The 26518-nt window shown below is 48.9% G+C and overlaps 1 protein-coding gene across 5 annotated transcripts; it reads right to left on the bottom strand.

The window, feature by feature from the left end:
* Positions 1 to 575: 575 nt before the first annotated feature.
* On the bottom strand, positions 576 to 26468 carry FHL3 (four and a half LIM domains 3). 5 transcript variants are annotated; one of them, XM_031594909.2, is made up of 6 exons: positions 26325 to 26468; positions 3558 to 3742; positions 3310 to 3484; positions 2548 to 2717; positions 2080 to 2266; positions 576 to 1938 (listed from the first exon to the last, which is right to left on the bottom strand). In XM_031594909.2, exons 2-6 carry the CDS (start codon positions 3711 to 3713, stop codon positions 1787 to 1789), a joined length of 840 nt encoding a protein of 279 aa, XP_031450769.1. In that variant the 5' UTR covers positions 3714 to 3742; positions 26325 to 26468; the 3' UTR covers positions 576 to 1786. The 5 variants fall into 5 exon arrangements, with proteins under 5 accessions (XP_031450769.1, XP_031450770.1, XP_089979911.1 ...); XM_031594910.2 differs by having other exon boundaries at positions 3558 to 3739; positions 26325 to 26465; XM_090123785.1 differs by lacking the exon at positions 26325 to 26468 and adding an exon at positions 18807 to 18826.
* Positions 26469 to 26518: the final 50 nt, after the last annotated feature.

Genomic DNA, 26518 nt, shown 5'->3' with positions numbered 1-26518 from the left:
GAGCCAGCATCGTGGTCCTGCTGCAGCAGCACCCGTGGGGTGCGGGGGCTGGTGAGCCTGCAGGAAGCCGTGGCAGCTGTTAGTAAATGTAAAGGAATCTGCGGAAAACAGTTTCAGATGTTAGGGGAACAACTGGCTCCCCAGCTGATAAAAGTGAGTAACAAGCACTCAGTGCTGTGGGGCAGGCTGCCAGGAGGAGCCTGCAGCCACATCCCCAGCAAAGCTCCCCACAGCCCAGAGTGTGGGGCGCAGGATGGGGAAGCTGCTGTGTGCAGTGGGGTGCGAGGCAGTACACAGAGCAGTGGCAGGGCTGTGATCAGCCACAAAGCATCGCTGCTCTGATGCTGCAGACAGACAGTGGACGTGGACAGACAGGCAGCCGCTATAGGGAGAGGGAGCTGCCATTCCTCTGTCCTCAGCCGGAGGGTCTGGTACAGCTGGTGGGTTGGGAAAGAGGAGAAAGGAGCATGGTGGGGGATCAGCCCCACTCCTATATTGGGATAGGAATGGGGCAGGATTGAGCATGGAACTGCAGTACTGCCCTGTGCCTGCTGCTTGAGAAACACACGGGAACGAGTGTCACTAAAACGGTTTATTATATAAAGCTTTAGGAAACATACAAGGGGCTGACATTCAGGACACTTCCTTCTAGAGACTGCTCCAAGCGCCTCAGAATAGCAAACACACAAACTCTGATTTGCCTGCATCAAAGCTTTCAAATGAGAGTTCAACCAAGATCTGAATACAGAGTTAATAACACTTCAACATGCATAATTTTTTCTGCTCCTACTGAATCCTGGGCAGGCGGGATAGTCCCTTCATCCCACAGCTGGTTACAGAATAACAGATAATCATGACAAAAGAATACAAAAAGAGGGAAAAAAAAAAACCAAAAAACGAATAAACATCACAAGAAGATGCCTTCAGAGAAGCAAGGGTTAAGCAGGAAAGCAGGGCTGGGGGAAGTGCCCCATGCAGGGCAGAGCAGGGGGGATGCAGACTAGGCAGAAGCACAAGCTCCCCCTGCAAAGGAGCTCTGGGGGGGCAGGGCCAGCCAAGCCACCAGGCAAGGTTGGCTCATGCCCTTGTGTGAGCTTTTAGACACCTTGTTGTTAACAGTTAAGAACAGGCAGGGGTTTGGGGCAGTGCTACAGCCCTGTGAGTGCCTGAGCTCTGTCACAGAGCCACGCTGAGAAAAGGGTGCAGCACATAGGTGGCAGAGTGGCTACAGGAATCCCATGGTGGTGACACGTGCTCCCACTCCAGCCCGGTGTCCCCAAGCCTCCCAAATAGGACAGAGAGCCCCACATGCACAGGTTGTGCAACACTGGGCTGCGAAGACATCCACTGTGAACACCGACAAGACCAGAGTGGGAGTTGCTGCCCTGCAGCATGCAGAGCAGGGAAAAAAGAAGAATGAGCACTGTGCCCAGGGAAGCGAATGCATGCTGCCAGCGTGCAGATCCAGCAGCCCTGCACTGAAGCTGCTGCTGCTGCCCTTTGCTCTGCTCATGCCCAGTCAGACAGTAAGCAAAAGGAAAGAGTAAATAATGGGGATCTTGAAGCTCCTTTTCAACTTTATTTAGCTTTGGCTCTGCACAGAGCCACAGTGTAGCATACTCTAGCCTTCAAGGAGGGGCACAGGAACCTCCTGAACACACAGTGGTTAGGGGTCAGCCCTCATCTCCTACGCTTTGTACCCTGCCCCTGCAATGCTGTCAGGGGTAACTGGCACAAAGACTCTGAAGAATAGAGAAAGCCCCTGCCCCACAGTGTCCTCCAAGGCTCATAGGTCGTTGCTGCAGTCGCGGCACAGGATCTCGTCATTGTCAGGGATAAAGCCTTTCCCGACCAGCGAGGTGTCACAGCGGGCACAGTTAAAGCAGTTATGGTGCCAGTGACGATCCTCAAAGGAGATATATTTGCCACCACCGAAGCCTGTGGGAGGGACAGAGAACAGCATTAAAACCCTCAGGGAGCAATTTGGACAAGCTGTTTGCACAGCTAGAGGTCTTGGTTCATCTCCAAGCCACAGCCTGCCAGTAGGAAGCACACTGTCTCTAGGGCCGTCCTGCTCACCTGTGATAGGCTTTGTGCAGGCACTGCACTTCTTGGCATAGAGGTTCCCAAAGCACTTGATGCAGTAGGGGTTGTCATCCTGGGAGGTGAACTGCTGGCCAGCCAGGGGGGTCATGCAGCCTGTGCAGACAAAACACTCCTTGTGCCACGGCTCGTCCCGGTAGGTCACTCCTCCCTTGGTCAGGGTCTGTGGGAAGAGAGAGCACATGTGACACAGGGGCAGTGCCACACCTGAGCAGCTATCAGCCAGGGTGCTGGCACCTGAATCATTCTCTGATGGGGTGTGGAGAGAGCTGGTACACAGTCTGCCCATCCCTAGCACTGCTAGAGCGGAGCAGCCACTGACTGCGGCAGGGCTGGGTTGTGCAGGGGCACCCTGTCCTCTCCTCTCAGCCAACAGATCCCCCTGCTTTGGAAACATGACCCCCCAGCACAGGAGGATGGCTCGGCCTGCCATGATAGACATACCTTTTTGCAGCGAGTGCAGCGAGGAGCAAACTTGCTCTCGTAACAGGGGACACAGTAATAATCCTTCTTGTCTGGGATGAAGGATCGTGACCCGATGGGCTGCTGGCAGCTGCTGCATATGAAACAGTGCTCGTGCCAGGTTTGTCCATTGTACTCCAGCTTGCGGGATCCTGCAAGAAGAGCTGTGCTCAGAGGGGTAGTGGGGAGCACATATGCTCACACAGGACATGGAGACTGTGCAGGACAATGCAGGCTCCTGCCCACCACAATAGAGTGATGTGGGTGAGTGGAACGTGTGGGAAGCTGGGGGAGAGCCCCAGGAGCAGCAGCAGCCACGAGTAGGGGCTGTAGCAACACTCCTCTGGCACCAATATGGCCACCGCAGAGCAGTCTGTTGTAACCCGTATCTGCAGAATGCCAGAATGGCCAAGCAAAGGCGCACCTTTGCCTCAGGCTATCTTCAGAGCCACTCACATGCCTTCAACCATTCCTTCCCTTTTTGTCAGCACATACCAGAAAATGCCCAGGAAACCCTTTGTTTTCTCCTCCTCAGCTCACTTCCCCACAAGAAAGGGAAACAGACACAGTCAGGGCTGTGCTGATCACAGCCTGTTGTCCCACCAGACTGTGCCCAGCCCACACCGTGCAGTGAAGGAGCAGTGGGAGGGCAGAGATTCATCTCTCACTTGCTGCCCTGGCATTGGACCTTGCAGCTTCACGCAATGGGACTGGGAGCAAACCACAGTGCCCACCCGCTCCTACCTGGCATGACTGTCTTCTCACAGGCGATGCACTTGGAGGAGAACTCATTGCAGTAGCAGTCATTGCACAGCAGCTCCTCGTCCTGGCAGGTGAAGGGTTCATCAGCCAGCGAGCGGTCACAGCGGAAGCAGCGGAAGCAGTGCTCGTGGTAGTGGCGATCTTCATAGTACAGCTCCTGGGGAGGACAGTAGAATGAGATGGGGATGGGCACCTATGGACTGCATTGCCCGGCATGTTCCCATACTCACCCTGCAGTCGTGGCCGATCAGCTCCTTGCACTCATCACATGTATTGGCAAAGTGGGCATCGTAGCAGGGGATGCAGTATGGGCCATTGTCCATCTGGATGTACTTGCGCCCATACAAGGACTCCTTGCAGTTGTCGCAGTCGAAGCACTCGGTCATGGTGCCGGTCTGAGGGCCACCTTCACCTGCTAAGAAAGCAGCAGAGTGCTCACTCAGAGTTGCTTTGCACTGCCTGGGATGTGCCTGCAGTGCCCCGTGTTCCCAGGACACAAGGACAGGACAGGGAACCGAGCTCCTGCACCTGAACACACTCCTCAAATCCGCCTGCAGACAGCTGGGATGGATCTAACCACATGAGCACGCAGACACTCAGAGAAATACAGATGCACGCACAGGGAGCTCTGCACTGTTTGGCTCCTGGGAAACAAAGGGTAAATGAGGATCTAAAAAGAAGGAATGTTTTTCCACATGGGAAGTTTTGACTTAGCACCCAGAGCAGGCCCACAAGCGTTCTGTGCGTGTGTGTACCTACTGCTATACCACAGCCAGACACCAGCAGGGAAAGCTGCCACGAGCCTCTTTCAGAGATCCCTAATCAGCCCCCCAAGGGCAGGGCCCCTGCAGATGGCCCCGGGCTGCTGCTGCCCGATCGAACTACAGCATTCAGAGCTGGAACAGCTCCAGGACTTTAAAGCAGCTGCTCAGCAGGGGAGCTGGAATCGGGCACCTCACACTGCACCGGGCTGCAGTTGTATCCCACCAAACCTCCTTGCACGTGTTGCTCCATGCATATGTTGCTCCAGCTACAAATTCTTTTCAGGGAGCAAGCAAAGGGGAGGGCATGTACTTTACAAACAAGAGCGGTGTTTAGGGTTTGCATGCAGATCTGACATCGCTCCTTGCCCCGTCTTCCTGCAGGCAGGCAGGGTGCAGAACTTGGGTACTTTCTTTGGAACATTAATTCCAGAATGAGAGTATCTTCCTGCTGTTTGGTTGAACTTGGTTATTCCTAAATATGGAATTCTCCGCTTGCAAATTCACACCCTTCTGTAATACCAGCTTGCTGTCAAGTGCAGACAAGCCCATGGAATTACATCTGAGCAGTCACGGCACAGCCACGCACTGCAGTTCCCTCCAGGATCCCACTTGCTCCAGGAGGAGCCACGCAGCTCCATCCCCAACCCAGTGCCCAGGGGGGCTGGGAGCCCCCCACTTTGTGCCTGCTGCCCCAAAGCTCCCCCCTGGGGCAGCAACAATTCACTGGTGCAAGGCAGGATCTGCTCCAGACAGCTCTGAGTCAGGCAGTGAGTTCCCCAGTGCTATTCTTGGTCAAGCTCCATGGCTCCCAGCTGTTGTGAAGCCTGGTATGTGCTGATAGCACTGCTGGGGAATAAATCCAGCGTTCCCACATGGCTACGTGACCAGCGGATGGGGAAAAAAGTCCCCATTCAGATGCTCGTTACCCAGCTGCCGCCTGCCCCAGGGGATGGCTTAATCCCCACCAGCAGCTCAGGGCCATTGCTCTGCCTCACAGCTCCCAGCTCGGCACTGGGATGGAGCTTTGTTCAAAAGAGCCAAGTGGGTTCTTGTGCCAGTGCTCCCCTTGCTGCCACAGCTCTGTCCTCAAGCATCTTCTCTTTGTGGTGCCCATGCAAGGAGGAGCTCCCACATCCCCCCTGCTACCCTGCTTACCCTCGACTGCTGCAGCTACCTGGGACCTTTCTCTCTGGTGAAGAAAGAAAATGAAATTACCACTCTTCTCCTCCCAGCCCTTCTGAACAGAAGAACTTTCCAAGGTGTGTCTGTAATAAAAGGGCCTCTAATAAGCACTCCTGCCCCAGGAACCACGATACTGCCAGGGCTCGGAGCTACTGTGTTTGCTCAATGGGCTGTGCTATCTCTGTGGTCCTAAAATATAGGGTCAGAGAACATCAGGAAACACGAGGGAAGGAAAAGAAAAGCACAATGGGAGAAGCCTTGGCTTCTGCTGGGGAGACGCACTCAGTCTGTGAGCGATGCTGGCCGCAGCCCGGAGGCTGTCCCTCCTTGTCCCCAGCCACAAAGCAAGTCACAGCATTTTGCCAAGGACAGTGAGGTGGGTAGTGCTGCAGGAGTGCATGGAACAAGGAACAAAACTCACAGAAACCCTCTGAAAATGATATTCCAAGTTCTGCTCAAAAGCAGTGCCCCAAATTGTACCGTGCCAGTACAATACCCAACCTGCTTGCAAGGGGCTTGCACTTTGCTGGTGTGCCAAAGCCCCCAAAATGAAGACTGGGAGAACTGGGTGCACTGGAAGCAAAGCGTTGCTTCCCTGGGGCAGTTCTGCTTCGAGCAGATTCTCCCCAGATGTAGTCTGCTTCCGTTGGTCCTAGCTGTGGGGTGTGGGGTCGGCAGAGCCAAGCATCACGTGGCTGGGGTTGCTGCGAGAGCACACAGGATCAGGCGCTGTGCTGCCTTTTGCAGAGAATAAAACCCAGGCCCAGGAAGTTTACTCAGAGTTATTTGACTTAGATAAGCTGCAAGGAAGTGATCTGTTTGCTCTCTTTGTTCTGGTCGTGCATACAGTGTCGTGCAGCGGTGACAAATCCTGCACAACACCACAGCAACCTCCACATCTTCACCCACGGATGTGGCACCAAGGTCACAGCCCAGAGAAAGGCGAGACAAAAGAAACACAGTGAAGGAGTAGGTCAAAAGTCCCCATTTCTTACTGTGATTGCAGTGAGGATCTGGGAAATTGTTTCAATTCGTGAAGACAAGAAGTGGAGTTTTAAAACGTATTAAAAATGTGTCCTGGCTTCAAGACCCTTTAAGTTGATGCTGAGACTTTTGGGCAGTCATCATGCGTGCTAATCAGCATGTGCTGATACTCTGCAGTCTGCACCACCCTGTAAACACCAGTTGTGATCTAGGCTGGTGTCAGCAACGCCTCCAGACAACAGCCAAGGTGTTGCCCCAACCTGATAGGATTCCAGCAGCAAAGAGTGTTCACCCACTCACCCATCTCAGGACGAAGGCTGCCAGACCTGAGGCACTCTTGCAGCTGTCCGAGGGCAGAAATAACATCAGCTCTCTGCCTGCCAGCTGCCTACCCAATCCTTCTGCTTGACAGAGTAGTGCTCATGGCAGAAAGGAAGCTCAGTTTCTCGCCTGTGCCCAAGAACAAACAGCTTTGGCAACAAGAGCTCTCCTCGCAAACAATATTTAAAGTGTTCCGGGATGCAAACCTGATCAGTCTGGAACAGAGCTCAGAATAGCTGCACGTATGGGAAAGGTCAGCAGATCGCCAAGGACGCACAGCAGAGGCTGCTTTCTAATTAGAGAGTACCAGGCACATAACACCATGCCGGTGTCATTGTGCACGGCAACACCTCAGAGGGCTTAGCAACAGCCCCAGGAGATCATTACATTCATTTTAGTGTCTTGAACTATTATGCAAAGAATAGGACCAAGGCCAGACTTTCTGCTGCATGCAATCACTTTAGAGTTTAATCACTTTTGGAGGCAATTCGGGCTACCATGAAGTCTCACACACACAGCGAACCTACAGTCCTGTGTAACTCCATATGCGTTTGTTGCTCGTTGTCAGGTCACAACCAGCTGCTCCACCAGGCAATCCAACGAGGCTATTCCCAGGGAAACACTTAATCTTCCCAGGACACAGGAATAGAGCTGCCTTTATGTGTTGGGTTCCTGCCACTCCTCGCCCTGCCTGCTGCCCTGGCGCTCGCACTTCACACCTACAGGCACGCAGTGGGCACAGTGCAGCACTGCAGGATGGGCTCCCATGTAAGGATGAAACCTCCTGGCGAGGCAGCTTTGGAAGATGGTCTTCAGCATGCTTTGAGGTCAACAGAGGAGAACGCTCTTTGTTCCCCTTGGCTTTCCAGAACCATTATAGGTGCTGGAATCCGCGTGACATTGTTTCTGCCTCTCATCCAACCCTAAAAGGGAAACCAGCTGCTCACTCAGGGGAGCAGTGCTGGCCCCTGCACGAGGCTGTGGATTGAAAGCCATCCCCTTCCCCTATACCACCTCTGGGGGCCACGTGGGGATGGCTCTTGCCCCTGTGCTCCCAAACTTGTGAGCTGCAGGCCTGGGCCAGCAGTCCAGCATCCATGCTGCTGCTGGATCTGCCTCCAGGTGAGAGCTGGGGGAGCCAAGAGGGTGCCGGGCATTTGGCCAGCTGGATCCTCCCTGCACAGGGCTCCGCCTGCTCCGAGCACCCCTGAGTCACATCCTGCTCACAGCTACACCTCCCAACTCCCTCCCAGCTCCATGGGCAGCCTGGATGAGGCAGTGGTTACCTGGAGCAACGGAGTGTGAGCACAGCCCACCTCCTGTACCACTGGGGTGCTGTCCCCTGGTTTGCAGGCATCCAAAAACCTGCAGCACCGTTGCTTCTCCAAGCACAGGGAGACTGATTGCTGTCCTGGAGCTCTGCAATGCATCCATTGAGATGGCTGCCACAGCTGTGAGGAAACACCCTGCACTGCCATGAGATCTGTGCCAGCAGAACTGAATTTTGTTCAGCACAGCAGGCAGCTTCTTGAAGCTACAAGAGAAAGAAGCAGCAGGAATAGTTAAAGCATCTGACAAGGAATAAGGGCAGCTGAGGCTGTGCATAGTTTTAATACACTCTTTGAATGGTAAATTGAGGGTTTCCTAGTGGTCAGAAAAGACCTCAGAGTGCAAAACCAGAGCCCATTGTCTCCTCCCAGCAGCTCTTATATGACCAAGGTTAGTGCAGAGACTCAACTGTCCCACGTACGGTCTGATCTTACTCAGAGAATCTCACATGCTGACAGAGAGAAAGCCCCACACTGGTGTATGCAACAAGAGGTGCCCCAACCAGCAGAAAGGAGGCATCATCATCATCAGTTTATATGTAGTGGCACAGCACGCTGTGTATGCTGTTATTTATTTTCCACAACAGCATCACACCATGGAGGAGGAGAACATACACAGCTTGAGGGAGTTCAGCCCCATCTCTACAAGGCCAGGACTCTCCTTTTATGTCTTCTTGCATCAGAATCAGCAGTGCTGATTCTGGAAGCAAAATGCACGACTTAAGTTCCCATTGAATTCTGCTAGACAAGATACACTTCAGAAGATCTGGAAAACAAATTATTTCCTAGTGGAGATTAATTTTTTGGACTACTATATGTAATGAGGTTTCCCAGGAAGGCCAACACACTTTGAGAGACTGCATGGAAAACATGCAGTCTGCACATGGAAATAGCCTCACCCTTGATGTGCTTACTGACTTTCCAGCAGACCTGGACAGGTTGGCAGCTCCATGCCCCAAAAGCTGCTATGCCCACAGGGACACGGTGGGGCTGTCAGGACGTGCAGGGTTGTGAGGCACTCCAAGACACTGTTTCAGAGCACTACTGAGTTCATAGACCCTGATCCTCTGGTAATAAATTCCTCATTCTTCCTCTGAAGATAAGGAAACGTAAAACTTTTCCAACATGAATGGAAAACCTGCTGCTGCTAAGTCGGGCTCTCACAAAGCAGTATCCCCATACAAGGTAATGGCACAAAGTTCTGAGCCAGTGTTTGTACGCACTGTGACATTTGTCCTTTACAGAAAGAACCTCTTTTTAATGAGGCCACTCTTCAAGGGAATCCAACTTTCCACACCACTGTGGAAAAGCAGGCAGGATGGCCCATCTGAGATTCAACTTGTTATTGCTTGCGGTCAGGACCTTGTTTCACATTTGTCTTTAAGCTACTTCTGTCCCTTTCCTATCTGAGCAGGTCCAATGACCTCAGCTACAGGAGGAAGCATCTCCAGAGCTGAGCATGAAGGCCAGCATTTGGAGGCAGAGAAACGCGAGATCCATTCAAGTGAGAAATTCAGGCTTCTCCTAGGTGCTCATCCTCACTGCCTCTCCCCACCTTCCAAAAGGGACAGCAGAGCTCAGGCAGACAAGGATAAAGGCAATACCCCACTCAGTTCTTGCTGCAGGCTTACTTTCTTTAGGGAAAGGGAATTCTTACTGGGTTGAAAAAAGAGGCGTAAGTCCCTCCTACGCAACCAGAAAATGAAAAACTCTGCCCAGGGAGAAAGGAAACAATTTCAGAGTTAAGACTGCAACACACTAAACAATAAGGATTATTTCAGATTCTGAACAAATCCTGCCTTGAATGGAAAGCAGAGCTGCGAGGACCCACTTGGAACAAGAGCCCCATGTCATTCTGCTGGCATGGAAACTCAACATTTGTTCAAGAGATCAGCTGTTAATCTTACTTAAAATGTACACAAAGTAAGCAAATTCTGTGCATGCAACAGGAAGTCAGAAATTGAAACCACTTGGTCTGCTTGGACCCCAGTGATTCAAACCGACCACTTAACTCGAGGAGGAAGTCCAAAAGCAGAGCAGTTAGACCCAAACACATCAGAAACTTCTCCCCAGTGAAATGAAGTCTCATTTGCCAGATGGTCAGGGAATATGGGGCTTCAAAACGTGCCAGAGCATGGCCCAAGCTCCCCACGGCAGGTACCTGACCCTGTGCCACATCGACTGAGCCAGGGGAGCCCCCACTGGCAGCAGCTTGCAACAAGCACTGCTGCTGAAGCTGGTACTGGCTCCAAGGCAGCAGCTGCAGACATGGCCAGGGTGACCATAATAGGAAGAAAGACACTGGAGCCAAGTTTCAAGGAGCGTGACTGAGCACGGGAGCTTCGGCGTGATCAGAGGAGTGGGGATTCACTGCTCGGGGCAGTGACTGTTGGATGCTTTAAAAAAGCCTGAAAAAAGGAGTAAGAATCAAAATGTGCAACTGCTTCCTGAATGCCGTTTGAAAGAAGGGTATTCTCCCACTAGATTATGGGAACAGGGATACCAAAAACATGCATGCTGAGAGCACAGTCTTAAGACTTGCCTCGCTGAAGGCACCATGTGGCTCAGCCATAGCACCGCTCCTGGAGTTGGCTTCATCATCTCCCACTGAACTCCCAGCATGGGAACATTCACAGTCCATTCCTTCTTAGGGAGTCTTGGCCTCAACAGCATCAGCAGAAGTGTTATTAGGAAACATGGGCCTGACTATTCCCATTCGGAGAGCCTGCCAGTAGCGGATCCACACATTTCTTTAGTTTCCCTTTCTTTTCCTTTTTCAACTAGAAAATTAGGCAAAAATAAGGAATATATTTATTGTGCAGGGCTGAATAAACCTTTCAGATGCACTGAGCAGACCATATGCTTACCGCTGTCCTACTGGCAACAGTTATGCAAGAACACAAACAAACCCTAAAGATAGTCATCAAAACAAATTAACAGGCAGCAGCTGGCCTCCAGGCCCCAGGTTTCATACCAGGTCCAGGCAGGAGCTAATCTGGAAAGTGCCTGTTGCTTAGAGGTGGATTAATCTATCAGTAAGCCTCCTTTGCCCTTGTCATTACAAAGTGATGGACAAGAAAAGGTGGTGGGGGATCGTAACTGGATGAGGGTTCAAGTAGAAAGTCATAAAGAGAGTATATATAAATGCACACGAAACTGCAAAGTGGTGTTTGTGGGCTTCGTGTTACCTCGCTGTTGCAGCACATGCTTTTCTTGCTCCGTCTGCTGCAGCCCCATCTCAGCCCATCAGGATCACAATGAGGCACCTGTATGGAGGCAGCGTTCTCCACCAAACAAACGTATATCAAATACACACCCATAAAAAGACCAACAAACCAACCAACCCCACATTCATGCCACAAACTCAGCAGAACTTCGCGGCAGAGTGCAGGCTGTCCTACATCTCTAAATGCAGAAACACAGTGAGATCCATGCAGCACCCTGTCTGTGACAGGAAGAAAAAGGGAGTCCCAAGGACCAAGCACGCTGGAGGATAATAATCTAGCAGAGAACATTTAGTTTTGGACTGAACTGATTGATGCCCATAAAACCCAGCTGACTTGGTCCATGGCCATGTAGATGCCTAACTGCTTATCCAACTGCACAGGACGAGGGCTCCAGCAGTAAAGTTTCAAAATCTCTTTGCCCCAAGAAATAAAGGTCAAACCCAGTACACTACAACTCAAACATGAAAGCATGACAGGAAATGACTAACTGCACACTGAGGCCAATTTACCTTCGTCTTGGATCTACCCACTACACAAAGATCTTGCAATACAAACAGACATCACAGCTTCCAAGCAGAAAAAAAGAATCAGGCTGCTCGAGGTGCTTGCTTTGGGGTCTGTGCATCTCAGTACGGACATCACTGCAAAACAAAGGCGTTCTGCTTTATTTCCCTAATGTTCTCTTACAATTCCAGCTCAGTGCTGTAGTTTTTGTTTCCCCTAGCTGTTTTCTTACATGAGGATAAAGCCGCTCTTAGTTCAGAAGCGATGAATAATTTAGATTTCTTTTTACAAAGTGTTTTGTAGTCCCTGAATAAAAGATTATGTCTCTGCTTTGCACGGGAGCTTCAAGCTTGCCTCTAAGCATGCGTCCACATTGGCAGGATGCAAGGGACAGATGCAGCCACGTGCATGCTTTGTGCACCTATGCTGAAAAGCAGTCCTGCATGGTCTGAGCCCACTCCTTATTAATCACCTTCACCTGAGAGCCTGACAGCTCTTTTGTTGATTAAGGATCCACTCAACTTTAGTTTTTGTTGTTGACATTTTTTTAATACACAAAGTAACTTTGATCTACAGGAGCAGGAAAAGACATCCAGAACAGACACATTTTATTTAACACATGCCTATTGCTTCAAGGACAAAGGGATTTTTTTTTTTTTCCCCCAAGTTTGGTCAAAATATTCTCTTTTTGAGTCAATTCCTGTCTCCGTAGTCTGAACATTCATAGTTGCCTCCTGCACATAACAGCGATGCTGAGGAAGGCGGATGGCACTGCATCTGCACACAAAACCAGCAGAGCAAAGCAAAAGCCAATGTGATCAGGGAGACGCTGCACTGCCACGCAGCTGCCTTCTTGCTGTCTGATCGTCAGCCAGGGGCCTCTTTGCCCTCACTTCTTCTGCAACAGCCTGCAGTCCTCCCTACCGCACTTCTTACAGCTGCTGTGTCCCTCGCAAGCAAAGGCAATTACAGCTTTGTAACCCACAGCATGCGAACACTTCAAAATCTGGGGAAGGACTGAATCCTGGCAGAGGCAAGTTGTCTCAGGTTACCATCCCAAGAACTGCTCGCCTGTGGTCTGAAACACAACTAAGATTCTCTGTTGCCTGGGAGATGCTGCATGTGCCAGCTGCAGCCATCCCGAAAAAGGCAGCGCTCCCAAGGACGGCAAGCCAAGCTGAGAAGGACATGGCATGGGAAGAGGGAGGCCTCCTGGAGCCACTCTCCTGCCAACGTAGACATGAAATAAGTTTCAGTCTTCTACAGCTAATGATCTCTCTGCTAAGTGATCTGGTCATCAATGGGTCTCCTTGGTAAAGCACTTCTCGCTGAGATCTTTTAAAATTAGTCTGAAGCACTGCACATTTTTCAGCTGTAGAAGTTGTGATTATTATGTGAATACACATTCTACACAAAGCTTCTTAGAAATAACCCACTGCAAACACTAAAGATGAATTTGCAGGAAGCCACATGCTTTCCAGTTTTTGCCATACACTGAGATGTGAAGACTTTGGTGGTACTTCTGAAAGCGAAAACTTGCCACGTCCAAAAGATGCAATGGAAGCAGCTATTATAAATGGTCACAAACCCAAAATCAAGTGTAAATGCCTCTGCATCACTCACACAGTAAACATGGAGTCCCCAGTGTGTGGAGGAGCCCACCCCACAGCTGTGCTGCAGCCCCATGCCCTGCTGCTGGCAGGTGCCACCACAAAGCACATGTGCTGACTGCCCAGAAACTCAACAGCTGAAAAGCGCTCCTTTGCTGAGCAAACACACACAGATAAGAAAGAGCAACACTAACCAGCCCTCTGTCCAGACCTGTGGCTCATTCACAGATCCTCATCTTCTTGCTTGAATTTACAAGGAGACCCACATAAAACAGATTTAAAAAAAAAGGGAAACATCCAAGGCTTCCACACAAAGACCAAGAAGAGCTGATGTTTCAGCCCATGATGCAGAAGATGCAAAGCAATGTCCCATTTCTTTGCTGCAGAGGAGATGCTCCAAACTCTTTCCCTGAAGGAAGCAACAGCAAGCTGCTCTCTGCCAAGAGTTGCAGAGCTCCCAGGGTTGTCTGCATGCTCCTGCACTTCAGGCTTCACTGCAGCAAGAAAACATCAGCACCCTACAACCCTCTGCTCTCCTCATGAATCAGACCAAAAACCAATCTACCCACAGACAACGTGTCCTAAGTTGGCAGAGCTGGGAACCCAAACCTCCGGGCTGTTGTTACCTTGCATGGTGGCAGTGAAGGATCTGTGCAGAGCCTGAGGATGAGCTGGGGTGGCTCCCACTGAATCACAGTGCAGCACTCACAGCAGGTGCAGAGCAAGGGACTCTCTCCTGTAAGTCAGCACCTCGCTCGCAGAACGCTCGAGTGCTCGCCCAGGAACAAAAGCAGCCACATCATAAACCAGAGGGTGACATCAGCATGGGGATTGCATTTCCTGCACGGGTTCAGATTTCATTACTTGTGACATGAAATTGGACTCTTACAATTTGAGTTACTCTATATTTTCATGAGGGGCACAGGAATCCCTGATTCCAATTTGTTGGATATAAATTGCTTCTCGACCTCCTGAAGACAGCAACGCTCACTGATTTCCACTGGAAATGGTCAGTGCAATTTGTACAGCACCATCCACTTGGGACCCAGCTGTTCAAAATCCCTGGACTGCTCTTTCCCCTTCTTATTCCAAGCTCTGCTTTGCATCTCCTTCTGAAATTAAAGCTCAGAGCTATCAAGGATCTGACAGCATGTATTTCATCACTCTTGGGTTGAGTCATTGTTTCGGAGCATGAAGCATGATGCAGTGTGTGCTTATGGTCCAACACCTCTGCCAACATGAAGTGCATTTGCAATTTTCCACATACAGCTGCTCAGGCTCTCCAAAAGCAACACATCCAAGACTCCTATACAAGCCCAACGGGCCAGAATTAATCTTCCTGTGTATTACATGATGTTTGCACAGGGTTGAGAAATACTAGAAATAAAAGTTCTCTTGGCTGAGTTACATGCAACACAGTGTACTTTCTGCTATTAATGACTTCAGTAAGTACCTCTGACACTCCACATATTCCAGAAACCTCTTATTTAGGCATCACAGCAGTTTTCTTGGTAGGAAAGCGTTCACTGAGTTAAAGGTAGCCACTGAAATGTCTTAAATTTTAATTGCTGTCTTTTCTATTTGAAGAGTTTTATGTGCTTGGAGAAGAGGCAGGTAGTAACTAACCTTCACCCAGGACACAAACTGAAGATTAGTTTGCTCGGAAGGTGGTTTAGCTCCCTGACATCCCATCACAAACACCACAAATACATACGATGACCCAGTGCAAGACCATAAACACCAGAGTGCTCAGTTTCCATGGACCTGACATCTTGTTCCTCTCACAGGATTCTTGCTTGGTCAGTTCCCCAGCAGCTGTCATCAGCAGAAGCACTACTTACCCTTACAACACCTGCAGGGCATGGAGCTGATTTATCTCCCTCCTGGGATTTGCACCTCAGAGGGTTTTGGCACAGGGCAAGCTTGGCAGAGCTAAAAAAAGGAACCAAGATCCATATTGCTGGCCAGCAACGGAACCAGAAAGCTTCCTTCTCCTCCCGAGACGCAGCAGCATGGAAAACATGATGCCCACTCATGCATGCTATAGACCTATGTCCAAACAGATCCCACAGACTGCTCTCCTTGTGAGAAGCAGGGGAGAAGGAAAGGTTGAGGTGAGCAGACTCAGCACTGTGCCTGACCCCAGGCTCCAGACCTTACACCCGAGCGACGTGGTGTCTTTGTGAGCAGCTCCCAGCACTGGAACTTTGTGCTTTCAAAGCAAGAAGCCAGAGGATAGCACCGCAGCAACGTGGCACATGGAGCTACACCCCAGTTGTGTAGGTCTTAACAGCCATTAGAACCATTTCTTCCTTAACTGAGGGCAGTGGAATTCCGAGGTAAGGTCAAAAGCCCAACAAAAGCAGCTCTGGGCAGTGCCTGGGAGCTCCACTCTGACAATAGTGCTCCGAGGCAGCTTGGGGTCTCCTCCTCCCGTTGTTTTTTCACCACCCTTGTATCCTAAGCACTACGAAGGAATCCTGCCATCAGCTGTGGACCTCAAAGAGGAATTTCTGTCCTTTCAGACAGACATTTACATTGTTATTTCCTTTCTTTTGGTTCATTAGAAGAGCTTAAAAAAAGAAAAACAAAACAAAAAAACGGATATTTCTCCCCTGTAGTGCTGAGCTATTGATACACACTGTTTTGGTAGGAAATGGCATGATCTACATCCACCATCCAAACAGCAAGAGAAATTACCTAACCTCAAACATACTCACACAAGGGAAATCCTGTGGGCTTGGATCATTCGAGAAATAAGCTTGCTTTACAACTACAGGAACAACACATGTCCAGAACGGCCTCTGTGCTGCTAAGATACAGTTTGAAAAGTCAACTGCCAGTTGTTTCTGCTATTTGCACTTTATATTTAAAAATCTCCCAAAGACTTCAGGAGCCAGAGCTCAGCCTGGAAAGGATTTTTATGGTTGCACTACAAGCCCACGGAAAGCAGGGATCTCAAATAGAAAGAGGCCATTACAGCAGACATCGCTCCCTGGCCCTGCCTGAAGCAGCTGGGATGATCTCTCCAGGTAACCAAATTACTGCTACTAAAACCCATGCTGATATTGAAAGAAATTTGGAGAAGATGCCAAGTCGTCACTCTTCTTCCCATGTAACAAGATAAGAACCACATTAATTTAAGAGTTTCTAAGTAAGCACTTGAAATTCGAGTAAACAGATTTTAAATATCAAGACCCTATTTACATTCCAGTGTAATAATTAAATATTTAATATCTTGTGGTTCCAGCATTCTAGGTTTTTCTAAGCACCAAAATATTTTGTCATGTAAAAAACATCTGCAGCAGCTGGAAGACATCAATTTGGCCTACAAAAGATTTGTTAGTTTAAATACACATAAATAAAACGTTCATTTTATTTCCAAAAAGCTAACACTGCTTGGTTTAGTTTTATTAGGGTGCTTAGTGAATAATGCTTAATACTGGCAGGGTGTATCAGAATCTACAGTGGCACAAACACACATAGCTATCTGTTAACTAAAACAAGTCTTGTATTTAGTTAGAGCTGGTCTGTATTGACTCACCCGAATCATGCAGAGCAATAGGAAAACCAGCTTGTTAATAGTTGAATCCCTAGTTGTATTCTTTCTCCTAGGTTCCCAAGTTCCCAGCACTGAAATCTATCTAAAAAAAAACACTGACAAGATGAAACTTCTCTTCTGAGCTGGGATTCAGATATCCATGGTACAGAACACCAGTGTCTATGCATGCCTTTTCTCCCCAAGAAGCTCCTGCCTAATCTTAGTGCAGCGTTTTAAAAATAAATCAAGTAAACAAGGGGCACTGCTGAGATCATAAAAGGAAGTTGAATTTGGCTTCGTACGCACAGGGATCACCTTTCTGGGCAACAGTTTGCAAAGGGTTATTTATTAGCTGCTCATTTTACTTCTGCTGGAAGATGCTGAGGCTTTACTGAAGTTTCTGCAGAGCACACAGCAGCATTCAGTGTTTGCTCAGCTAATAGTTAAATCACTGCAGCTCTCTGATGACTTGAAGATTATGGGTGTAGGAAAAGGGAATGCTCAGCAAGGGGAACTTTCAGCAGCCACCACCAAACTGTGGTTAAAACAGACACCAATGACTCCATTCAGCTCCCAAACCTCAGACAGTTTCCATTTTCTCAATAACAAAGCATTTTTGTGGGGTGAGGTAACAGGCCTCCATCTGCCAGGTCTAACTCTGCTATGATTCCTTCCGAGCGTGGCTGAGTGAGGCCCTGGGGCCAGCAAGCACAAGGCTGGCGTCCCAGACATCCAGGGACAAAGGGACAGACGTCGAGAAGAAGCCTCCTGGGACTGTCCCTCTGGTTCTGCTGGGAGACGGTGGCAAAAAAAGCCTCAGATGGGCTCCAAGCAGAGCACAGCTGGAGGGCTCCAGGGGCTGAGGAAGGAGCAAGACTTTTCAGTGAGGCTGGACTGGAGCAGAAGACGGATGGATGCTGGGGGTTCAGTGGTCAGCCATCCATCACACGCAGTCAGACACACAGAGCACCGGGGTTTGGAAGCAATGTGGGTCTTTGAGCACACATTACGAGACACAGCACAAACAGAAACGTAGCCTCCCCACAATAAAATGCTTCAGGGATCACCATGCAGGCAGGGCTGTTCCTTCCCCACCAAACTGCTGAGCTGAGCCTCAGAGCAGAGGGCAGGAAGGATTTTGGTTCTGCTCTTGCTTTGTTTCTGCATTTGGCAGCTTGTATATATCCCAGCATCTCAGTTCCAGAAGCACCAAGCACCATTTGTTTCACATCAGCTCAGCTCCTCTTATGAGCAGACCCTTCATGCAGTCCCATGAAGCCTCCCATCAGGAACTCCGTGCCCAATTCTTTCCCATCTTTTGAAGCTTGGCCATCCACCCTGCCTAAGGATGGAGAACACGCAGCAGAAGGCTCCCTTGTGCAAAGGTAAAACCCTCAGAACAGCAAGGCAATGAGCGCAGCTGAGCTCGGAGGGAGAGGTGGCTCCACAGCATGCAACATCAGGAAAGGAGTTTTATGGAATCTTCTGATCTTCTGCTATGTTTCTTTCCCCCCCCCGTCCCCGTCCCTGCATATAGAAGTCTTTGAAAACCAATGCAGGAAATTGTGCCAGACACGGCAGCAGCTGGTGAGAATGGACGAGCAGCAACTTGGGCAGGTCAGGACATCCTGAACACAGCTTAGCTCCAACTTGTGTAAATAGCACTGCCAAGGGCTCTTATTCATCCCGCTCAGATCCCTCATTCTGCCTGTGCGACAGATGGCAGCTGAGCACAAGTTTTAAGAATGTCAATTCAGAGGGATTAGGAAATATTTACAGAAAATCCATCCTGATTGCATTATTTTAGTCTGGTACGTCAGGTTTTATATTTACAAGGACAACAACAAAGATTCCCAAGTTGAAACTGCCCCAAAGCCATTTTGCGCAAATTTAATTGAAATACACAACCTCCAGATCTATGACATTACTGCAATACAAAGCAAGAATCAAGGAGGACAGAAATAACCAACAAACCTGTAAGAACCCATGGAGCAGCTCCAACTTTTCTCTCAACTCACCTGCAACCCAAATTGAGCAACGTGCCAATTAGAGAAACTTCACTCCCAGAAATGCCAATTTGCTAAACCTTAACCCTTATTTCTGCAGGTCAGACAGCCTCCATTTCATGCACTGGTGCAAACCGAGGAGAAGCTTCTTAATGTCAGGAGATACAGAAAATATTTCCACAGCTCTGTTGCTACTTTTCCTGACTGGTCTTGCCTCCTATATGTCCAAGTCTTCCCACCATCTAAAGCAAAGGCAATTCTTCAAAGTTGGTTTGGTGAGGGCCTTTGCATTGCTGCGGCTGTTTGTCCTGAAGTTTTGAAAATGTTAACAGTGATCTCATTGCTGCCTGGTTTAATACCAGGTACCCAGATGGATACCTGGAAAGCTCGGCCTTTCCCAGCCATGACAAGACATCTCCCAAGTCTTCCTCTGAAGAATGCTGCTGTCACATCTCAAAAATCCACACTGCTAATGCTAGCCCGAGTGCAAGGTCAGCCAAAGAGGACTTCCATCAGAGACGGGCTCTGCTGGAGAAGGCTCCCTGGAGATGGTAAGAATAGCACACTTGATCCCAGATGGCAACAATATGCGGTGCACATTTCCAGCAAATGCAGGGATGGGGCAGAGGACTGCGCAAACTGACCGAAGGCCACCCTGCTTTCTGCCATCTGCTCGCTGGATGCAGGATCCTCAGCTGAGGCCTTTGGGAAAGGTCAGCAGAGGCTTAAAGGCTCTCAAGATATTGCTTTTGTTCTCACTGTAAGCTTCCCAATTCCTTTGTTAAAAGATACAGATCTCTCTGTAAGGCACTTATTTGGAGCCAAGAGTTTAGATATTATTGCAAAACATATGCTTAAAAGAGACTGGAAATGATGTTGGCAGTGTTACAGAGGGGAGCGAAGCACAGCTTTGGGTCAAAACAAAAAAAAAATAAATCTAAGCTAGTAAGCAATTCCCATGTGATGGCTTAGAAGAGCCAGCAAAAGCTTCTTCTAGAAAGAAAACAATACTGTGAGAACGAAGCTAACAAGAGCTGGCTCTTGGAAAAATAAAAAGGCCAGTAATAAGCCAGAGTATTGCCAACAGCACATATCCAAGAGAATCTTTCTGGGAAACCAGCTCAAGTCATTGCACTGGAGAGCCCTGAGGGACTAGGGACCTCGAGGCTAAATGCTGGCAAATTGCTTCATCAGTTAAGGTTGGTTCCAGTGTTTTCTACTGCGTAAGAATAATTTGTTTTAGCCTACAGGTCTCTACAGAGCAACGGGTGAATTCAGGCTGCTTCCTCTGGGAAGGGAAATGAGGTGCTTGGCAAAGCCCTGCTCACATGGGACATTTTTAGGAGGTTTCCCACCATCCCTTCAGCCCACCCTGTCAGCTTTGCTCTGCATTACCCCTCATGCCCCTTTGGGCCACTTACCTGCTGGGAAACCCCCAGCTGCTTCTGCCAGTTCTCCACCAGCAAGAGTTGCCACAAGAATAGGATTGCTGTGCCTCCATAAAAGTATCTTCTGGAGACTCATTCACCCCAAATGGATGAAGTCAGAGCAATTATTCTGATGCAGCTTGTTTTCCAGAGGAATGAAGAGGAGACCGTGCTCTATCTCTGAGAGAGATTAGCTAATCCATCAGGAAAGAGACATACTGATGCAGAGAGATAAGGGAAAGGCTTTTGTCTGAGGTCTTCTCTTTCATTTCCAGTCCACTTACTCATAGTCACAGGAGTATGCAGAGAGTACAGAGACAACAAACGGGATCTCTAAATGTCTTCTGGACCAGCAGAGAAAAATCCTGTGCTGGCAGGGGATGGCAAGACACTACTTATCTTCCTCCTCTTCCAACCCTTTCTCTGATTCATGTTGCCACCTTCCTTCCAATTGACCTAAATAACATGTTCAGGCAGCGCTGGAAGTATTTCCGCCTCATACTTCAATAGCAGCAAGATCTCCACATCTGGAAAGGGTATTGCTCAGGAAAGTCACACCACAGGTGGCTTAAGAGTGCCTTTCCCAAGAAAGGAAGAGAATCATCCTGTCTTGTCTCATTGCACCAGTAAGGTTTCCTGACTGCAGGAGAACAAAAGTTGCCCAGCAGCACAGAAAACAATTGTGCTGCTTGTGCCCAAACCCCAGCTAATCTGAACAATGTGGGCAGAGTATTCAATTACCTCATTTCCAGGTGTGCTGTCAGCCTGAGCCACGATTGGCTTAGGATGAAAGAGGAAAAAGCTGCTCCTAGATCTGGACTTGTCTGCATCATTTATGGTAATTATTGCCCAGCAGCCTGTAATCTTTTCATGTCATATCGCACTCTCAGCCCTTGGTCTCTCTCTACAAACTTTTGATCCCAGAAGAGACTGAAGATCAGAGTGCAGGACCCCGTAGAGCAGCAGGCACGCTGGGCCCCAGTCACAGAAAAGAAAGCAAAGCAAGCTACACTACAAGGACTTGGGCAGTTCAGTCAGCTTCAGATACAAAGCGATTACATGTGCTAACAACATCCAAGCACTTGAAGCAGATGCGTGTCCAAACACTTATTCTACCTGTCCAGCTATTAATTTCAACTCTTGTAAAAGAACATAGCATTCCATGGGAATCATAGGAATACAGGGAGAATCCAACCCCTATCACTACCTGGTTGTTTCATGCTGAGTTTTTTTTAACCCTCTCCAAAACTCTTTCTTTCTTTACCACGAGTTCAAGTATTCGTGATAGCACTGTAGATATCCAATCTCTTTGCAGCACCCCAGACTTCTGATCAACATGTTATCTTGCAGCAGTGGCCTTCACAGGCTGTGCACTGAGTAAATGAAAAAGTTAAAAATCCATTGACAATGTACTTCTTGTCAACAAGGAAATGTATTGTTGGAGAATACAGGAAAGGGCTCCAGAGCTGCCACACAGATCCTGGGAGATCAATTTCTTCTTCAGAGTTCTCCTATACAGGAGAAAGGAGGTATACTTGATCCGCACCACCTCATTTTCAGGTAAATTGAGCTTCAAACAGTAAAGGAGAGAAAACAAGCAAGCAAAACCCACACATCTTTGTGCTGCAGCATGACTGGTTAGTCCATAACAGCTATCTACTATCTCTACATTTTTTATTAGCTCATGTTTACTTTGGCTGCACATCCAAGCAGTCATTTAACCAGGGTGAGAGAGGAAAATCTTGGACTCTTAACAATGGCCAAGCAGTTTAATCTGCCACTGGGGATGATGACTTGCCTCCTATTGGTGTTTAGTACTGGCAGGGTCAAGCGTAACATGTGGTGAAGGAAGCACTAGGGAAGCAAATCTGCAGCCATTCCATCAACACTGAGCATTTCCTTGAGCTATTCAGAGGTCCCTTTCCTCCTTGTGAGCAGAGAATGGCTCCAGCTGTCCAGTCACCTGCACTGGCTTCTCTGCTCACAGGATTTATGAGCTTAGGGGCTGCTAACAGCTCAGGTTGGATGCAGCACATTCCTCTGGCACAGAGCTTAGATGCTCAGAACCCAGCTAGAAGGCAGTTAAGATTATGTCCTTGGATGATGCTGGAAGCTGATTTATGCTCCTGAACTTGAGTGGCACTAAGCAGGCTGGGCATAAACATCACCCAGCTTTTGTCCAGCAATGACCCTAATCAGAAGTGGCTGATTTAAAGATTGTTTTTTTATTAGAAAATTTCAAAATACTTTATATAAAATAAGTGTCAAACTTGCAAGCCTATTGCCATATGCAGTGATACATTCAGAGGCAAAAGAGAAAGTCAAAGAGATGCTGCGCTAAGAGCAAGAACATGAATTTAGGATTTTTATTGCATTGCTACTTAGACTCCATGCTAAGCTATTTCCAAATAACTCTCTCAAGAATTTTAAGACTATTACCTTACTCCTAATGTCCTTGTCCTGTTTCATCCCAAAGTAATACTACCCCATCAGCGTGTTCCTATTGACTAAGGGCAGAATCATTTGTGAAAACTGTCCTCCGTTTAGCAAACACCAACAGACACCAAGTGACTCACACAGCAGAAGCAATTCTGCAAGGATGAAATACAGGAAGGTGGAAGCCATGTGGCATTCTTCAGTTTCCCTTTTTTTGCAATCAGACCCTTGATATTTTCTTCGACAGGAAAACTGACACTCCCCCTTCCCTGTAAACTGCTGACAATTGTATTTTACACCTGGCAAAGCCAGAGCAAAACGGAAAGAAGAAACAAAGAACAAGGACTTTTCTCAGCAACTACATCTCCCTAGAATGGAATATTTTTCTTTCTGACTGCTGCTGAATACACGTTACTTATTAATGGATAAAGTCCAGTAACGACCCATTAGTCATTACAATAAGTGTCACCTCTTCTCTACTGAGCACCCACAGCACAGAGTGCAGTACTGAGTCACCAAACCCAGCATCCCCACCAGAACCCTCAAATCTGTGCAGCCGAATCCCTTCACTTGCCAAACTCTCAGCCCTTGCCCCTGAACATCCTAGGTTTCAGAAGCAAGCCTAAGCTCTCAGTAGTAACCTGAAGATTAAATAATACCGGTAAAGTTTTTCTGCCCTCTGACAAATGGTCTTTTCTTTGCTGCAGCTGGTAGCTATTGTTAGAGGTGCTCTTTCTGTTCTCATCCATTTACAATTGTTCTAATGGCACCAGACAAAATGTTGCTCTCTCTCAATTTTTCCAGTCAGGGTCTCAAAATTGCAGCTGTATCAGCAGAAACAGTCAAAATCCTATAAGGAATGAGGAGCCGTGAGCTGCACTCCAGAGTGGAAAGCTGAGCAGAAGTGGCAGTGCCAGAGCAAGCTGGTGCTCTGCAGTGGGCACAGGCAATGAGTGTCAACCAGGGATACCAAGCAGCAGAGGAGAAATGACTTCCTTATATGAGCAATTACCAGAAATTATGAAGCTGTTTGTCCAGTAAAAAAAGCTTGGCTTCCATTCAGACCAAGCAGCCAGTCAGTCCCAAGTTTTCTGTAAATATATATATTTGTCTATGGAAACTCTCTGACATGAAAGGTGAGGCAGAGGAAAAAAGGTTTATACTCGTGTCTCTCCTGAGGCTACTGATGCAATTAGGGTTCTTCAAGCATGACCTCATGCAAGCTAAGCACAGTGAAAATCCCGCAGACACGAGCAAGAACCCCAGCAGGCCACTGTGAAAACCTTGCGTGTCACTGCTGTGATTACCATAAAAGTCCCTTTCCTGGGAGAGGGGGAGCAGGAATCATTTGAGCACTAAGAATAACCAATTTGTTCCATTTTCCTGTTAGTACTGCAGAAAACAGCAGGTCATGTAACAGCATCAGCCAGGCTACAACTGGGAACACAGCAGAAAGCATCTTGCCTCATAGCACAAGCAATAGAGCGAGTCCTGGCTGTGAACTATACCAAGTGCTTCCAAAAGTGGTGCACTGGGAATTCCAGTAACCTGCCCACCGAGAAGTTCTTCCCGAGTCTGACATTTAAAGGTTCATTGCGGTCTCGAAGCTGGGGAGAGAATCAACTCTTTGAAAGGGTAGATAACTGCAGGACGAGGGGAAATGGTTTTAAGTTGAGGGAGGGGAGATTTAGGTTGGACATCAGGGGGAAATTCTTTACAGAGAGAGTAGTGAGGTACTAGAACAGGCTGCCCAGAGAGGTTGTGGATGCCTCGTCCCTGGAAGTGTTCAAGGCCAGACTGGATGGGGCCCTGGGCAGCCTGGTCTAGCATTAAAGGTTGGTGGCCCTGTGTGTGGCAGGGGATTGGAGATTCATGATCCTTGAGGTCCATTCCAACCCTGGCCATTCTGTGATTCTGTGAAGCTGCCAAGTCCAAAACGTGTACAATCACTGAGCTTCTAACCCTCAGAAACCTACTGTCCAGTGACCACTGTTTACAGCCAGACAAAGCTCATTCTCTATAGGAAAAAAACACGTGTGAGGAGGGCAACTGCCTTCCTTCCCCATGGGGACCTTGGAGCCTCCAGCTGAAGCAGTGTCCTCAGTCAGCGTGGCTGCTTCAGAGCCTGTTCTCAAACCAACTGCAGTGTAAACAGGAAGCTGAGCTGACAGCAGACGTGCTACAGATGGCTGCAAATCCTTCACAGGGAACGGCAGTGACCTCCCACTCTCCTACAGACCCAGCAACCAGTCTGGCCCTCAGCACCCAAGCTCTGCAGATGCTATTCTGAAGGCAGGGGAGATGCGCAGGTTTTCCACCAAGAGACATCCAACGTGGAGCAACAGTGGTACCCCAGCAGCTGGGACTGTGGAACTGTTCCCAGGGCATCCCACTGAGGAACTGGAGGTATTTCCAAGCACCGCCCTGCCTTCAGCTGCGGCAGGGCTGTGTCACCAGCCTTAAGAGTATACAAAATTACAGTCCTAGCTGGTAAGAATGAAACCAGAGCTCTGAACTCTGAGCTATTAAAACTTCTAAGGAAGAAGAGAGCAAGAGAAGGAGGAAACCATGTGGTTTCCATCCCAGGAAAAGAATGGCACAAAAATAAGATGGGAGAAAAGTTAGACTTCCCTTTCTCTACCATCCTGCTGATGGCGCATCAGGAATTTAAACCACATTTCGACAAAGTAAATTAGGGAAATAAATTAGGCAGTTTTCAACGCCTTTGTGAACACCAGGAAAACATGATTTGTTTCAAAGGCAGGTTTTTAAAAACTGGATGCTCCCGAGGAAATACACAAGAAAAGGCTTCTCAAAAGCAAACAGAAGAGGAATATTTGGCATCACGTACTTATAGCAGCTGGAAGAACAGTAGGTTTCTAGAGCCACCTGGAACAGGGTATGAAGGTGTTCTGATTTATGATTTTCAAAACAGGGAAACAACGAATGTATGAAACTCCAATTAAGCAGAGAGACACCAGCACCAAAGCCTGCACTATGAAGATGAGAAACCACCACCAGGTGCCATCACCTTCAACTAACACGCTCCATCCAGGATGACTGTAAGCTAAACCAATATTCCCATGAATTCTCATAACAGAGACAAATTCATTAACATAACCGCAAGTACAAGATACATACAAAGCTGGAAACCAAACCAGAAGACCTTACCTGTAAGGAAACATAAGGAGCCGAAACCAAACCGTGCTCAGTAAAACGAAGGCGTTTTGCAACGACACGGAGCCGTCTCACAAAGCAGCGAGGTGCCAGCTGTGACCGCTGGAGGTTTTGTTTAACAGAAGAAAGCGGAGGAGCTTTACCCCAAACCAGCCCCGGGACTCCCTGCACACAGAACATTCCTCTATACCGAATGTGAGCATTGGCTTTTGCTTTGCTTCAGAGTTTATAAGCCGGGTAAAGTTTCAGCGCTTTCTTAATGAAACGCAGCTTAAGCACCGCATCTTTACAGCCTGGCAAAGGGAAGCGGCGCAAAGACTTCATTGGTGCTTTCAGAGAACAAAACCCACCGAGTTGATCCGAAGGGGCTCCTTCTGGGGCGACGCAAACCCCGCACAGATGCTCACCACCCCTCACCGCCGTACCGGGAGCCGAAAGCCCGAAGCGGGCTGCTCCCCCCCCGGGTTCCCACCTCCCCTCCCAGCCCTACCTGCTCGCCGTCCCGCTGTTCGCCCCGTCGCCGGGCTGCGCTGGGCACGGCTCTGCTCTGCTCAACAGCGCTGAACGCGGCCCCGCCCGACCCGGGGCGGAGCGCAGCCGAGGGGCGGTGGGTTGGGCCGGGCCGGGGGCGGTGAGGAGGGGGAAGCAGGGCGGTCCGTGCGCCGTGAAGAGGTGGAGGAGCCC

This window comes from Phasianus colchicus, chromosome 24 (assembly GCF_987193195.1).
Source record: "Phasianus colchicus chromosome 24, bPhaCol1.hap1.1, whole genome shotgun sequence".
NCBI lineage: Eukaryota > Metazoa > Chordata > Aves > Galliformes > Phasianidae > Phasianus > Phasianus colchicus.
The sequence above is the reverse complement of the archived record's forward strand: the minus strand, read 5'-3'. Positions and strand labels throughout refer to the sequence as shown.

Excerpts from the sequence above, each read along its gene's own strand:
- FHL3 (XM_031594908.2), bottom strand. Across the intron at positions 3,485-3,557 it reads TGATCGGCCACGACTGCAGG|GAGCTGTACTATGAAGATCG; the intron begins GTGAGTATGGGA and ends TGTCCTCCCCAG. Across the intron at positions 2,267-2,547 it reads GCTGCACTCGCTGCAAAAAG|ACCCTGACCAAGGGAGGAGT; the intron begins GTATGTCTATCA and ends CTCTTCCCACAG.